The following is a 16,188-nucleotide window of genomic DNA, read 5'->3' on the forward strand; positions in this document are numbered from 1 at the left end:
CCGCCTTGCCAATTCATTTGCAATAATAAAGAAAATGGTTGGGGTTGTTGTGCTTTGCCACCCAGCTCTTCCCTCTTTTTTTTTTTTTTTTTGTGCCCAAAATATCTTTTCTGATGTTAGAGAGAAGCCAAATTTGTTGGCACCGCTGGTAAAGATGTTTAAAATTTGTTTTCATTTCAGTACTATAATCTCAGTCTGAAAAACTGAGCTTAATCCAACCTTTCACTGTGAGTGCATCTTGCTATTGATCCGATACAAACTGAATACGGGCCCAGCATTGTCGATACCGATACCATCATCGATACTGATGCTTTTGATTATTTACGTTTGATATGTCATCAAACGTCTGACCTTGAGTTTTTGTGGTTTCTCCTCTGAATTATTAAATTAAACCCCATAACAGAATCTGGACTAGATTTTATCAGAGGATACAAAATGCTATAAGACCATGCTAACGTGATATTTAGAAACTACAGAAAAACTAAACAAATTTGTGTGAATGTTCTTTCATAGCAAAACAAGGTACAAAGTACAAAATCTAAAAATATATATTTTTGAGGTAGAGTTGAGAAACTACGACATAAAACTAAAAGAATATTTCAACAAGGAATCTGAAACTACAATGCCATGTTTACCATGCTAGTATCGATCCGATGCTGATATTGACATGATATCAATATCGATAATTATCATCGATCTGCCCACCTCTAGTTTTTGTTGCTAGAAAGTCCAACACCATCCCACTGTCTCACTCCACAGATCAATTTGATGACATATACGTGTTCAACTTAGCAAATAACGCTCTGCCATCATCTTCCTTTGCATTTAACATTATATGATGTACAATTTGATCACCACACAAGCCAGGCAGAACTGTAGGGCAGGCTGAAAAATTCTATTGCATGACCGTCACCACACACTGCTTCCTAAACTGATCAATATTCACTCACCTCAATATGGTAAAATCTTGAAACTGAAAGTCAAGCTGGCACCTTGCTAGGTTTTCTGATTAATTTGGCCAATGGGCGCCTGAGTACTGATGGAGCTTAAAGATTTCCTTCCGAGATAGTCACATCATCTCAACTCTGCAAAACCAAATGAGGCAAAAGTAACATACCCTGCTGTCCTGACACAGCAGAACACTGAAAATCCCACACCTTATATCCCAGTACTAATGAACTATTCAGAGCAGAAGTGCATGGAAAGTAACACACATACTCAAGAGGATGTGAAAGGCGTGATGTTCCACAAATTCCTCTTCATACCTCCACAGAGCACGTATGTTTTTATTATGTTAGTTAACACATCAGCAGGTTTACTTTAAAGTTGGTTTAAAATGGTGCTGCTATTCTTAATTTTAAGGTATGTCGTCACCAAGCCTGGTGGCTCGTTGCTAAAAGAAAACTCCATCTGTGTCACTTAGTATTTATAACCCAGGGAAGCAGGAAGTCACAGGTTCAACTTAGAAAGTAAAGTTTATTTTGCCACAGTTGACTTGTTAAGAATAATAATTTCTTCACACAACAAATAAAGATATTAAAATGTTTACATTTTGTGATTACATCGCAGGACTCCTACACGCTTCATTTATTTCTGTCTTTTCCAACATTTTTATCAAAGTAAGTTTGTTATATATATATATATATATATATATATATATATATATATATATATATATATATATATATATATGACAGCCTGGCTTCTCAGAATTCCTCATGCATCCTTCCCCTCTGTGCCTGTTTTCTTTAACACAATTTTTGACCTTTTGCAACAGCGCTGCTTTCTTCAGCTGAAATCCGCGAGAATATCATGTGTATGCGGCGGCAGTGGCGAGGTGGCCTGCAATGACTCCGGCCACATTCTCAAGTGAGCGCTGGTGGGAAAGCTGTGAGCGAAAGGGGCAGAAAGGCCAGCTATTGTAAACTCTTGTTTGCTTTTGCCTTCCACGGCGGAGAGATAAAGCAGGATCTGCCTCTCTGATAACCGGCCAGGCAAGTGCTCGTCCATTTACCTCTGCCTTCTCTCCACCCCTTCTCCCTTCCTCCGCCCTTCGCTGCAATATTAACGCTTCCAAAATGAAAAGAGAGGCTGATAATGGTATGTGTGGTGAAAAAGAAAGAAAAAAAAGTGTGTGTGTGTGTGTGTGTGGTGTGGGGGGGGGGAGAGCAGAGCAAAAGGACCCCCAACTCTCTCCCTCCCTCCCGTTTTGTTCTGCACTCCCTAACTCCTAACAATAGACAAAGAAAGGAGAAATAACCTTATAATTGCTGAAAGGAGGGGTTAGGGGGGGAGAAGAAAACTGGATTTTGTCTCTTGAGTGCGTAAAGTATGCTACGCAGAATAGCCGTCAGGTACGCTTCGAAACTGGTGGGTCAACCTCGCAGAGGCAAGCAAAGATAATTACATGTTTGAGATAATTACCGGAGCTTTCAAAGTCTGCTTCGATGGCACTCGTAGAAACTGACAAACTGATTTTGTTTCCCCGTGGCCGTCCTCCACTCACGACTCTCCGCGCCGCACGCTCCGTGTTTATCCCGCGAGAGCCCAAATCCAAACACAAACATTAACTCCGGTGCCCTCCCTTAACCACCAGACAAAGCACATCCCTCCTGCTTTTTTTTTTTTTTTTTATGTAGCTACAAGTGAAAAATAAATAAATAAAAGGGTTGACGTGATCTCTTTGTGGCACGTTTCGCAGGTTTCTTCTGCAGGTTAACTCGCTGGGATTTTCTCAGCCTATTCCTTGGAGAGGAGCTGTTTGCGACGGCGGCCATTGTCGGGGGGCTCACGGGAGGTTAAGGGGGAGAGGAACTTTCCATTAGCTAAGTACACATGCGTTAAGCCAGGTTATTGTTTACTTAGCCTAAGAAACCGCAGCGGGCCTCGGGGACAGACATGGCTGCTCATCAGAGGCGTCAAGAGTCACAAGCCAGGAACTTTTATATCTGCAGTCGGGATCCTGTGGTTTGACTAAGCACTACTTTCCAGCAACACTTGCGAAATCTTAAAGCAAACAATAAATCAACAGCAAAACAAACAATAATAATAATAAAATAAAACAATAAACGTATGGTGGTGTTTAGGAGGCTCCCTGCATTCTTCATCTTTGATGTCACTCCAGCGTCGAGTTGCATAATCATAATCACCCCTACTTGTTAGTCGCAGCACAATAATGAAGAGGCTATGAAACACACGAGTCACGTGGTCACCTCTTTGTATCACTTGTTGAATCCTCAACAGCCGCCCTGCATTCACAATTCTCCAAACGAGAGGAGAAAAGGGGCAGTTTAGGGGGAGGAAGAGGAGGAGGAGGAGGAAGGTGAAGGGGGGTCAAACCCGTTCTCCATTCAACTACAAAAGCAGCTATTACCAACAATCACCACAGTGATTTAAAAGTTGGTGTTAAGAACAGCAGCGCGCCGCTGGAAGAGAGATGGGGAGGTCGGCCGACACTCCATACCTCGACAAGATGCGGGCGAGATCAGCAACGTAGCGGCGCGGCGATTAGGAAGGTAGTGGAAGTTCTAGTTTCTATTGACTCAGGAGGTTGGAGGCTTAGTGGGGAGGAGAGAGAGAAGGGAGAGGGGTCAGCAGCCGCGTTTGACAGCCAGAGTTACCTAAACCAACACCGCTGGGTCCCACTGACCTGGAAGCCCACATTGTATAGCAAAACAGCGCCATTTGTTAGGAGGGGATAGCGTGATAGCACTATCGGGAGTGAATTCTTACACCGTGACCACAACTGCTTCTCTCACACACACGCTGGGCTCGTTTGGGAGAGACAAAAAACCCAAAACAACCACAGATCCCAAAACGTATAGATGTGATTCCAGATTTGCATTCTTTTTATGTGACGGAGACATTTTTAAAATAATAATGAAAACGTTCAAAGGAATTCAAGTCAGCAGAGTTGGGCAGTAATTAGTTATATTTACTTGAGTAACTTTTTTTTTAGGGGTGGGGGGGAAGTATTTTTATTAGTATTTTTACTACACTTTGCTTTTTACTTTTACTTGTGTAAAATTTCTGAATTCTCTTCCCACTGTGAGAAACTTTACTGAACAAAGAACAAACATGCTTTAATGAAAAATTCACCCCACAGAGACACACACACACACCTGTAGTTACTGGAAAAGTTTCTTAAGTTTTATATTGAAAGAAACAGTTTTTTTTGCCTGACTTTGTTATTATTCTGGCCAAAATGTTCAAATATTAAATGACGGATGTTCTGATCATGACCCAGAACTTGAGCGGTCGCTTTTACCAAATATGTTTTGGGTCATTTCTTGGTCATGGAAACGTTGACGTTGACTCTGATTTGAGTACAATTTTTGACGACGCTACCCACTTTCGCAGGGTATTCACAATCGTTAAGGACTCCTATGTCAACATAAAGTCAAGCAGGATTTTTCTTTTTTTTTTTGAAGAAAAAGAAGAAGTTTCAATTATTTCCAGCCCCACTCCAGCACGCATGGCTCAATCAAGTAGAGGAGCTCTTGAGACTTGGAGTGAGTCCTCAGCACTATTAGCAGTGCTCAGGCGCGACGCGCCTCGGAGTTCATTAGCAAATTGCAGTAACACTCCCCACCCCACTCCACCCCTTGCTCTCTGTGCAATTAAAGACAACGGTGCAAACGACATTCTGCAACATTTCCCTGACTCCTCAAACCGAGCTGGACGTGTGTGTGCCAGGCAAATTGGGCGTGCTACTGCAGTCGTACTCACACAACAATAAGCTGCTAAGCTACTAATATATATATATATATGTAATCTGCAGAGAGAATTTTCTTGCAGAAATTCTCGCTGCAGGAAAATTCCTTCCCAGAGAATTCGTAATTCGTACCTGCAAGAAAAGTCTCTGCAAAACCAGCAAGGAAGGAGTTAAGAGAGTCCAACTGGTGCTAACCAGTCACTCCACTCACATAGCACCTGAGGGGGGTGCTGCATTTATCAGGCTGGTCTGAACACACACACACACATTGAAGCGCACGCATGCACACAATCACACACACACATGCTCGCATGGGGAGAGACACACACAAACATTGGGAGGGTGAGCCCAAACTAGCTGAGCTGCATTCACAAGCCAGCGCAGAGCCTCTGACTTCTTCACCTCTCAGCTATGCTCAGCTTTTCTTTTTGAAAGTGCCGCTCGATCTCCTCTTTAGACAAGCTACGAAGAAACAAAAAGAAGGGAAAAACACAATGCAGAGACACATAAAGAACGAACCCGGAATCGCTCCTATGACGCGGGGATCACGCAACTGAGAAAGTCAGCATTGTGAGATTGGTGAACTTAATAAATTCAAAGTATTTTCTTTTTCCTCCCACTGACATTTTTTTTTTCTTCTCCTCCTTCTGCTACAGTCGCCTTGCTGGAATAAATTGGTTTGTGAATAAATGAGCCCAGTTTTTCCTTCTTGTTAACATTGTTCTTTTGTGCAAATTCACTTTCCAGTCCACTTCAACTTTATGCCCGAGGGCATATATTAAAAATACATATGGAAAGAGATAATGCTTGCACAATGCAAATTTGTTAAGGGTGCCACAGCCTAACTACCACAGTTGAGATGTAGCACAAAAAAGTCATTTTTCTCTGAACTTTCAACATTTTATATATATATATATATATATATATATATATATATATATATATATATATATATATATATATATATATATGATATATATGATTGTAGGAAAAACCATGACGTAAATTTTGGGTAGAACACATTTACAGAGTTTTTTTTTTCTTTTTTTTCATCTCAAATGCATTATGTAGAACTTTTTGTTCAGTCTTTGATAATCAATTAATCATGATTAATTGTTTCCACTCCAATATATATGGCTGCGACTACCATTTATTTTCATTACTGATTTGTCAAGCGACTATTTTGACGATTAAATGAAGCTGAAACTATGCTGCTTGAGTTTTGGGTAAACCACATTGATGTTTTTTTTCTTTCTCTATTACTTCATCTTAAATGCAAAACGTCTACATATATGTATTTTTTTTTTGTACAGTTTTGGCTTAATGACCGCTCTGAGTGTGCTGCTCTTTCAGCAAATGGCTTTCTTTGATTTTGTATAGACCAATAATGATTAATCTATTACTTAATTTGTCGAAGATTACTTCAACAATTGATTAATCATGATTAATTATGGTTAATCGTTTCATCCCTTAAATATATGTAAAAATTTTGTCATGACACTCAGCTTTGTTTGAGTTACAATGCCTGCATAAACAGGCGAGCACCCGCTGCCTGTTTGGATATGCCTATTTGCGCGCGCACACAAAATAAGCTCATCCTTCAACATTGCGCGTCTTTCAGAAAGTTATCTTACATCTTGGTGTGCTCGCAGGTCATTTGTGTTCCTCTGTCAGAGTAAACACAATCCGGTGAGGATCCGTCCTGATTTGGCTGCACGGGGACCATCATTATGTTAAAATAGGCCACGTCTTCATACAGTCAATTAAAGATGTGCACGCGTGCCCCCGAGCACAACATCATTTCCTTCATATACCTCAAAACCCCAGAGTTTTAGCTCGCTATTTGCACATCTTGCGAGCCGTAGAGCTTCAGTCAATCCTCTGACCTATCTATTTGAAATCATAATATGAAGGAAATCCCCTCCGAACGCTGAATCCCTAGGAGAATAGGTGACAATGCTGCTCAAAGAGACACTTAAATGCACAAGTGGCGTTCTGTGTTATTTAATTATGTCACTGAATTAAATGAAGTATTATCTTCCACCGTGATCTCTCTCTCTCTTTCTCTTTCTCTCTCTCTCTTTCTCTCTCTATTTCTCTTTCTCTCTCCTTCTCTCTCTCTCTGTGTGTCTCTCATTTCCATAGTCAGACATAAGGGCCAGGGATCGGAGGAGCAGTGCATGCGCGATGGGGCGTGAGGGGGGGGGAGGAAGGGTCTTCCCTGTCGGGCCCCCAGTCTTCTCCCAGTCCTCCCATTCAGTCCAGAACATAAAAAGCCAGTGGCTGCCCCTCTCCTCCACTCAGACCAACCACTCAACCATATGGAAGTCTGTGGATTTAAATTATTTAGTCTAATCGCTTCATTACTTTTTATGTAGGACTATCCAGCTAATCCCTTTAATTTGGACACTTGATTCTCACCCCCAGCCCCCTCGCTGCCATCTATAGGTTATAGCCTCTATTATCATAAGCCCCTTTAAAACTCTGGGATATTTTATTTAACTCGTTCTCGTCTTTAGAGGCTAAAGATGCACCCGTCAGGTTTGTCCTGGCCGGAGCCAATTCTTGGTTTTCTTTGCGAGACCAGCCAGTTATGATTCATATGTTTTGGTCTGAGACCTAAAATGCCGAGATAAAAGTTGTAACGCCAACAGAAAATTAAAGATTCACAACATAAATAAGATAAGTGAGTTTTCCTAAAATATAATGAAATAAATAAATTAAATTAAATAAAATAAAGAAATAAAACAATGTATCACCACCTCATTGTGACAAAAATCAGACTTAGGCAAAAAAAGAAAAAAAATTACTTTTGGCAAAAAATGACATCATTCAGTGTATTTCTGTAGCAGTAATTCAACAACAACTGTTGTCTTGAGGCCCCTTACAAAAAAATAATCATTTCAGTTCAACTAGACATACATTCCAATTGATCCTTGCTATACAACAGGTCAGTATGCTAAAGTAATTCTCCAAAGCAGTTTAAAAAGTTTCTATCTAAGGAAACCCAGCAGATTGCATCGAGTCACAAACTTGCATTGTTCTCGAGTTACTTTTGAACATCGGCTGTTCCAGCGACCGGCCCGACAGATCGGTGCGCCTCCTGCTGCGGCCTCATCCAGCTCAAACAGACCCGCGCTATTAATAGCAAACGTCCAGATTTGCATAATTCTAATCATCAGTTACTGTTATCATTATTTAACTGCAGTGTACGGACCATTAGGGTCATGCGTGTGAGCATGCTTGTCCCCAGAGTCCCAACAGTCAGCAGAGCACATAATGAAGGCTGCGGTTATCTCTGATATCTGCACAAAAGGAAACACTTCCTAATCTACCTTTTGATACCACCAATCGCTTCTATTGTTTTGTTTTTTTCCAAATAAACCTTCCTATTGGGGTAGAATCTGTGCAGAGTAAAGGACAAGCAAAGGAAAGGAGAGGAGAGGACGGGGGTCCCGATAAGCAATGTGCACTCATGTCTAAGGAAAAACACTGACAAGACGAGTAATGAACCGTGAACCCTACAGTGGAGAAACCACAGTCTGCAGCCCCACAACGCTGCACTCTCCTCTCAGCTCCACGTCACCCAGGAGCTTTGCTTCATTTCTGGTGAGGGGTGGAGGGCCGGGGGCTGAAAGGGGGCAGGCGGCGGGGAGGGGGGGGGCTTTCCAAAAAAGAGAGAGAAAAATGAAGAGGGGCTCTAAATTAAAATCGACATGAAGCAGGTCAAGTTTACGGCGATTCTTTGGCGAGGTAATCTCCTCAGGTCGGTTCCGGGTTCATGTCTTAATGGACCAATAATAGCAACATTATTCAGATTTTTCTTCTTTCATTCCGATGGACGGAATGTAAAACGGGCTTTAATCATATGCAAATAACAGAAGAGTGAGGCAGTGACCCAGAATAGCTGAATAGCCAGCAGGGAGAGAACACACACACATGCATGCACGCACTCACACACACACACACACACACACACACACACACACACACACACACACACACACACACACACACACACACACACACATACGCCGTTACAGATGGAGAGACGCAGCTTACCTGGTCCAACGCCACCGATCTTGTGATTTCCTCGTTGTCTGACTTGGAGCCCCCCTCTCTGTCGTCTATCACCAAGTCGATGGGCATCTTGCCTTTCAAGCAGCTGATGTACCGGTGACAGAAATTATCACACAGCTCGTGTACCTGCAGGGAGGGGAGAGGGAGGTCACACAGCAGTGCCATGATTAAAAAAAAAATATATAATATATATATATATATATATATATATATATATATATATATATATATATATATATATATATATATATATATATATATGTGTGTGTACAACACCAACAAAAATTTCAGGAGGCAAAAAATCTGCAATAAAACTATTGAGCACTGTAAAAAAAAAAAAAAGAAAAAATGGTTTTGTTGTTTTAACAGTGACATGACAAACATTTCTGCAGTGGGGAAATAATGCGGCGTTGATTCGCAGCACTTTCTGGCACGAACCACGTTATTAACCGAGCAGAAAAGCAACTACTGCACAGTTTTGAAACGATGTGACTTAAGGGAAGCACATTTGAATTTGTGATAATCCTTCCAGGTTTACATGAGCTTAACACGCCTCGCTTGTTATTCACTTTAATTCAAAACTGCAAGACAAGCGTGAGTTATTTCACCAATAATCAGTGAAAGGTTTGGCTCTATTTTTGCAAGCAATTGAAAAAATAAAAAGAAGAAGAGTCAACTTTCAACACTGATTTCTGCTGCTGCTGCTGCTGCGTGACTTTCATTTCTCTCCACTCAAAAATAGAGATATCGTCGAAAATTGACAGTGACAAGAGGGGCTCAGAGGCTACAACGCACTCAACACCCGTGCTAAATTCATCATCGGTGCCCCGGGTAGTGGCCATTAAGCCGCGGACGACCCGCTTGACTGACATTTAAGGTAAAAGCGTTTAACGTCGCCTCAGAAGGGCTGCAGCCTCCCTGCTTTGGGGTGACGCGTCCCGACCCCAAATCTCAACTCTCGCAATCTGAGCGCGAGATCTGCGTGCAGATTGGAAAATAAATAAATAAATAAATAAATAAAAGCGTAGTCTTAAATTCTCAAAGTAAAGGTTGACGGCGGTCTATGTGATACTGAAACAAATTAGACCATATCACACTCATCGCTTGGTCTGCCCACAGATGGCAGCCTGAGGGCCCTCTGCCCTCCGCAAAGAATCAATTCTGGGAAGGAAAAAAAAAAAAAGAAGCCGCAAAGTTTGCCTACATGTTTCACCTTGCGCGCAGTCGCTTGCCAACATTGAGCTTCATTAGAGATATTTGGGCACAGAAGAGAATCCGCTCCAGTTGTAACAGCTTGTGCTGTGATTAAACTACGCAAGGCAAAAGGAAAGAAGAAAAAAAGACCCAAAAAAAAATGGCCGCATGATTGATTTCGACGCTAATTATAACCGACTCGCAAAAATACATTCATGCAGATACAGCCCATATAGGTCTGAAGAGGCTTGCTGGACAGAAAAAAAAAATAATAATAAAATTGGTGATGATGATATTACCTTCTCCAGCTCCAGAAGATGAAATCGTAAAACCTGAATGGCTTGAATCATCTGAAAAATTAAAATAACAATAAAAAAATAAATGAGCACTTCACATCTCTTGATATTAAACACGCGCGTTTTTTTTTTCTCAATGCAAGTGGCTGCAGATGAGCGAAATATTCATACGAGTGGATTTTTTTTTTTTTTTTATGTGGGAAGTGATATTAAAACTTGGACGTTATTGCAGGGTGGGAAGTGCAGGAGCGCAGACTGGAGCTGCAATAAGCCTCAGAGTCAGAGATCTATTAGCCTGCGCTCATCTAATCTGATTAAAAAAAGAAGAGGAAGAAGAAGGAAGAGGAGGAGGAATGTTGCTACAGGATCACGTTTAAAACATCAAGTGGTTTAAGAAAAAGGCTGAACAGAATAACTTTGCTGAGTTCAAACGCAGCGTGCTAACAGCGGCCCTTTATGTGCACATACAACCAGGGGCGGTCATCATATCAAACAGCACAAATGGCGGGGGGTGGGGGGGGGGGGGGGGTTAAGATATGATCTGCAATCCCATTTTAAGTTTTCAGCACCACGTGGCTCTGCGGCGCACGGGCGCAGACGTCCCGACAACATCCAGAAATGCCGTCTGAAATGTGCGACGTGTGACAGCCGGGTTTCTTACCAGATTATCCAACTCCGGGTTTGACGAGAACAGAGGCTTTTCTGCCCGGATCTGCAAGCAGAACGAGCGCTTTCAGAAAAGGCACGGACATAAAATAGGTTCGAGTGCGATCAATGGTGCACAGCAAAAAGAAAGAAAGAAAGAAAGAAAGAAAGAAAGAAAGAAAGAAAGAAAGAAAGAAAGAAAGAAAGAAAGAAAGAAAGAAAGAAAGAAAGAAAGAAAGAAAGAAAGAAAGAAAGAAAGAAAGAAAGAAAAAAAGAAAGAAAGAAAGAAAGAAAGAAAGAAAGAGAAAGAAAGAAAGAATAGAATATTTGCACAATATTTGCGCACAGCTGAAAACTTTAATTATCTTCTATCCGTACAAAAGTTATAAAGCAAGAGGCACTTAGTTATAGGAGCTCAACCGGTGTCAACATGCAGCGAAAGAAAACAAGAAAGAGAGAGAAAAAAATCGAACTTTTTTTAAATTTTATTTTATTTTATTTATTTATTTATTTTTTGTTCTGACCTGCTTTGCAAACACCGCTATGTCTTCATTGAAAGATTCCGACGAACAGACGTCTCCTCCCGCCACCCCGGGCTCTCTGGGGGTGCAAGTCGCTAATTCACATTTCTCAAAAATCAGTGCAAGCAAGGGGAACAGGGGGTGCCTGGAAAGACACACACACACACACACACACACACACACACACACACACACACACACACACACACACACACACACACACACACACACACACACACACACACACACACAATAGCAAATGTCACCAGAGAGAACAGCGCCGGGGTCAACACTACTCCGGGCTATAAGATGTAGCCAGCCGTGCGGCTACAGCCTCTTTCCCCTTTCCAAAGCTCTTGGCCCGTGGGGACTGCCGCTGCCGCTGCCGCAGCCCGGTGCGCCTCTTCCCCCCCTCCACCCCCCCTATCACCTCCTGTTTATGCGCAAAGAAGAGCTGCAAATAACGAGGGGACTCCTTTGACTAAATCTGCTCTGCCTCTAATAGCATAAAAGTCTGAGAGTCTGTCTAACAATTTAAAACACAAGGTCTCCTGTTTGGATCTCAGGCGTGTGTGATCCACTATGTGCTGTTGCAATAAGCGTGTGTGTGTGTATGTGTGTTAATTGCTTATATATATATATATATATATATATATATATATATATATATATATATATATATATATATATATATATATATATATATATATATAAACATATAAAACAATAATAAAAAAGTGTAGCTTTAAAACGCTGTTAAGAAAACTTCTATCTACACATATTGGAATATAATTTTTTGTCTGTGTCCAAATAAATGCTCAGTCAGAATGATGAGCAGCGATTGCTCAGATCAAACAGGGGAATTGCTGCTCCTTATGCTAAGAGTTGCACCGAGACGGAAATAAAAGGAGCAACTCGTTAACATACAGGCTGTTACAAACGAGAACAAGAAGTTTGGCAAACGTGGAGTTTAGCTGCAAACGAAGGGGAAAAACGTGATGCGGACATTTAAAGCGACAGTACATCCCAATTGTAAACCTAAACACCCCCCTCTCCGCCCCCCATTTATGTTTTCAGAAACAACTCGCCTAACTCTCTAAGTGCACATTTTTCAGAGTGCATCCAGCACCAAACACGCTCATCGTTACTCTCTACACCAAAAAGAAAAAAAAAAGACAAAATGATGATAATAATAATAATGATAAAGATGTCTCCTCTCACCCAACTAAATTTTATTTATTTTTTATTTTTTTTACACCCGCCAGCTCGCTCCCGCTGCACGCGAACGCCGGTTCGCACCTTACCCGTAAATGGCGTCTTTATCTCTCTTGAGAGCGTCGTTGACGGAGGAGCCCATGCTGGGAGGCATGGAGTTGGTGTGCGCCGTGTGCGGGTACTGGTGGGAGTGCAGCTGGGGTCCGTGGTTGAGGTGCACCGCCTGCATGGAGCGGGCGCCGTGCGGGTCTCCGTACATGGTGGTCGGGATGCCCACCCCGTCCATCCCGTAGTGGGGCAAGTCTTCGTACTGCACACAACAAGCACGCAGTTGAAAGAGTGTGTGTGGATGGTGTGTGTGTGTTGCGAGGGTTGTGTGTGTGTGTGGGGGGGGGGGGGGGGGGGCGATGAACCCGAGTAAAAGCAGAAACTTTAATAGACAAAATATCCAATGTGCTGCGTTTGACATTTTAATTACTAAAAAGAAGAGAAAAAAAATAGTTTTCAACAATCCTCAAGGACAGGGGGGATTTTTCAGGTTATTTATATATTTTTAAACCTATTTAAAAATATATAAATAAATGTGATACGAGTGCTGGATATCGACACTCCTATTCAGACATGCAGTGATGAAGAGCTCGGGGTTTCCAGGTTATTCCCGCTCAGGAGAAAAGTTTGCAGGCCTGGAGCAAAAAGCTACAATGGAGAGGGTTTTTTTCCCCCTCTCAGGTCAATGATGGTGACTCTTAAAGCCCCCCCCAAAAAATCACATTGATTTAAAAAAAAATGTTAAATAATAATAATAATCAAAAACATCAGTAACGTGGCTCATTGAGGATTTTGTCGAGTTGTTGGTTTTTGACAAACATCAGCCTGTGTTGTTGTTTTGTTTTGTTCTTTTCCCCCCTTTTTACTGTGCACCAAGTCTCTTAAACAAGTTCACTGCGTCGCTTTCTGATTTTAAAGGCTCATAATTTGGCCTGCACGCTTAAAAACAACATGCACGGTGCATGCACGTAAAAACGAGTTGTGTTTTTTTCCCCCCCACTCCACAAGAAGTCAACCTAAATAATTCTGCTTTGAGCTGAACGTCTCCTAGTCGTTGCTTTAAAAAATCAAACACGCAATCAGTTCATTGGAAAACCTCGGAATTAAAATATAAGCTGATTTTTTTATTTTTATTATAACTATTATTTTTAAAATGAAAGTTGTGAGGGTAGTTTCTTATTTAGCAGACTGAAAAGTGGGGTGTGTGTGTGTGTGTATGGGGTGCATGTGTGTGTGTGTTGGGGGGAGAGAGAAAAAGGGTCTGAATTATTGATGGTGCTCTCAAGACGTGACAAACAAGTGTCGGGGAGAGAGTAAAAAGCATTATCACTTAAAGCTGAGCGTTTCGACCCTAAAGGCAAAGAGGTGCAAACCCCAGCGTGGTGCAGGCGCAGCGCAGTGCCAAACTAAGCAGCTAAATGGGTCCGCTTCCCACAACACCACCGCGTTCACACCCTGGAGTACCTTTATCCGGATCAAGCCAACCTGACTACAAATAATAATAATAATAATAATTATGATTAAAATAAAATTAAAAAAATAAAACAAAAAACAACAACTTTTAAGCGCGATTTTGGGGCAAGAGCAAAAGTTTTCCTCTTTCCCCTCCGTGCTGCAAATAAATCAGAGCAGTAGATATTGACTCCAAAAACTAAGCGGGGAAAATGCGTGGATTTGTTTTTGCCTCCACCACCACCACCACCCCCACCCCCTCCGCCGTTCACTTCCAGTTACCGGCCTGTCATAACTAATCTAAAAAACATAGCCCGATGAGAGATATAATCGCGCTCCCAGCGTCCCGCGGTGGGGCCGGTTCGTGGAGCGCGGCCGTGCGCAACACCGTGCCAAAAAAACAAGAACGCCAAAACATTACATTTTGTCGTTTTGGTCAGGAGGACACGCGGGGCAGAAAGTTGTTTTTTTTTTTGTTTGTTTGTTTGTTTTTTGTTTTTGCAGCCGACCGTGGGTCCGTGTGCGCGGGTACCGAGCGTCAATGAAACCACGTTACGGACTTCAGAGAAACTTTTCTTTTTTCTCTCTCTCTCGTTTCTGTCAGGGGAGGATTGCCCCTACGTACCCGTTGCGCCATAACCCTCCTCACTCCCTGGTCGTCCTTTCAGTTCGGGTAAATCCCCTCTGAGGCCAGGGTGGACGCGGGGTTAAAAAAAAAAATAAAAAATACAAGACAGAAGGGAAATCCAAAACAAACGAGAAGAACTCTCGGCACACAAATCCCGAGTTCGTCTTTCGCTCTTCTTTGCTGCTGCTGTTTCTTCTTTTTCTTCTTCTTCCACGGAGTGGTGAAGCAGCTCCCGCTTCGCTCTCAGTGCAAGTTCAGCCCGGGCGCGGCGGATACACGTCCTCGGCTGTCCTCTCGGCAGCGGCGCCGGGGCTCCTTTTTTCCCACCCCCGAAAAAAAAAAAAAAAAAAAAAAAAAAAAAAGCGGGGTTGAAACAAACCCCCTTTTAAACAAAACTGTCCACTCTCATGGCTCTTTCTTCTTCTTCTTCTTCTTCTTCTTTCCTTCTTTTTCTTCTCCTCTCTCCTTCTCTCTGTCTTGCCACTCCGACTTGTCAGTCACAACGCGAGGGGGGCTTGTCAAAAGTAGCGGATGAATGATGGATCCGACGCGCGTCTCCACGGGATCGGCACCACCTCAACGCCTGACGGTTCACGATCGCCCGTTAAAAAACGAAGCAGCTCTCCTCTCGTTTTCTTTGATCACTCTCGGCTCCCGGCTTGATTTTCTTATGCAAAAGCGTCTAGAGGAAGATCAAGAGGAGGTGGGGTGATAATTCTGGCTTGGGCTCTCTTAAAGGAGCCACGATCGATGCTGCGCGCGCGCGCGCGCGCTCGGGGGATGGAGAGGGGAGAGGGAGGGACCGGAGCGGCGGCGGTGGCGGTGCGCGATCGCGTCCGCCGGAGCAGTGTGCGCGGTGGTCGCGTGTGCACGCGTGGAGCCGCCTCGGCCGCTTCGCGCACAATGGGGATGTTTGTGCGCGTCTCGAGCTTCGAGGAGGAGCGCGGAGGATCTGGACCAGACTGCTGAAACCCGGAAGTAGCGGTGGCCATAACAGGTCGCGTCTTACACAACGCACCGGGCTGCAGCAAGTGGCGGCAGAGAGGAGGGGTGGGTGGACCCTGAGAGAGGAGCGGGGCCAGCCGCTCTGGGATGAACATTAAAATATATATATATATATATATATATATATATATATATATATATATTATATATATATATATATATATATATATATATATATATATATATATATATATATATATATATATATATATATAAACACTTATAGTCTCATCCCCAAACACTCAGTTTGTCTTTAAAACATGCAGATTTTCTGCTGCTGACGGGCTCATAATCCACTTATGGAGCTCGTGAATAGTTTATGGACGACTAATGAATCCAGCCTTTAATTTGGTGTAAGTTATTGTCAGGTGCCGCAATCAAGGGCCCTGA

At 42.6% G+C, this 16,188-nt stretch overlaps 1 protein-coding gene across 1 annotated transcript in view; it reads right to left on the reverse strand.

Annotated features, from left to right (window-relative positions):
* The window catches only part of LOC129359851 (homeobox protein Meis1), a 102,804-nt gene extending 87,056 nt beyond the window's left edge, over window positions 1–15,748 (reverse strand). The window contains exons 1-6 of the mRNA XM_055029777.1: window positions 14,791–15,748; window positions 12,755–12,975; window positions 11,454–11,595; window positions 10,946–10,996; window positions 10,288–10,338; window positions 8,777–8,920 (exon numbers count right to left, since the gene is read on the reverse strand). Coding sequence (XP_054885752.1) covers window positions 8,777–8,920; window positions 10,288–10,338; window positions 10,946–10,996; window positions 11,454–11,595; window positions 12,755–12,975; window positions 14,791–14,802 — 621 coding nt within the window. The 5' untranslated portion in view covers window positions 14,803–15,748. The remainder of the gene's footprint in view (window positions 1–8,776; window positions 8,921–10,287; window positions 10,339–10,945; window positions 10,997–11,453; window positions 11,596–12,754; window positions 12,976–14,790) is intronic.
* Between the last annotated feature and the right edge of the window lie 440 nt (window positions 15,749–16,188).

The sequence above is a fragment of the Poeciliopsis prolifica genome, unplaced genomic scaffold (genome assembly GCF_027474105.1).
Source record: "Poeciliopsis prolifica strain line A6 unplaced genomic scaffold, Auburn_PproV2 SCAFFOLD005, whole genome shotgun sequence".
Classification (NCBI taxonomy): domain Eukaryota; kingdom Metazoa; phylum Chordata; class Actinopteri; order Cyprinodontiformes; family Poeciliidae; genus Poeciliopsis; species Poeciliopsis prolifica.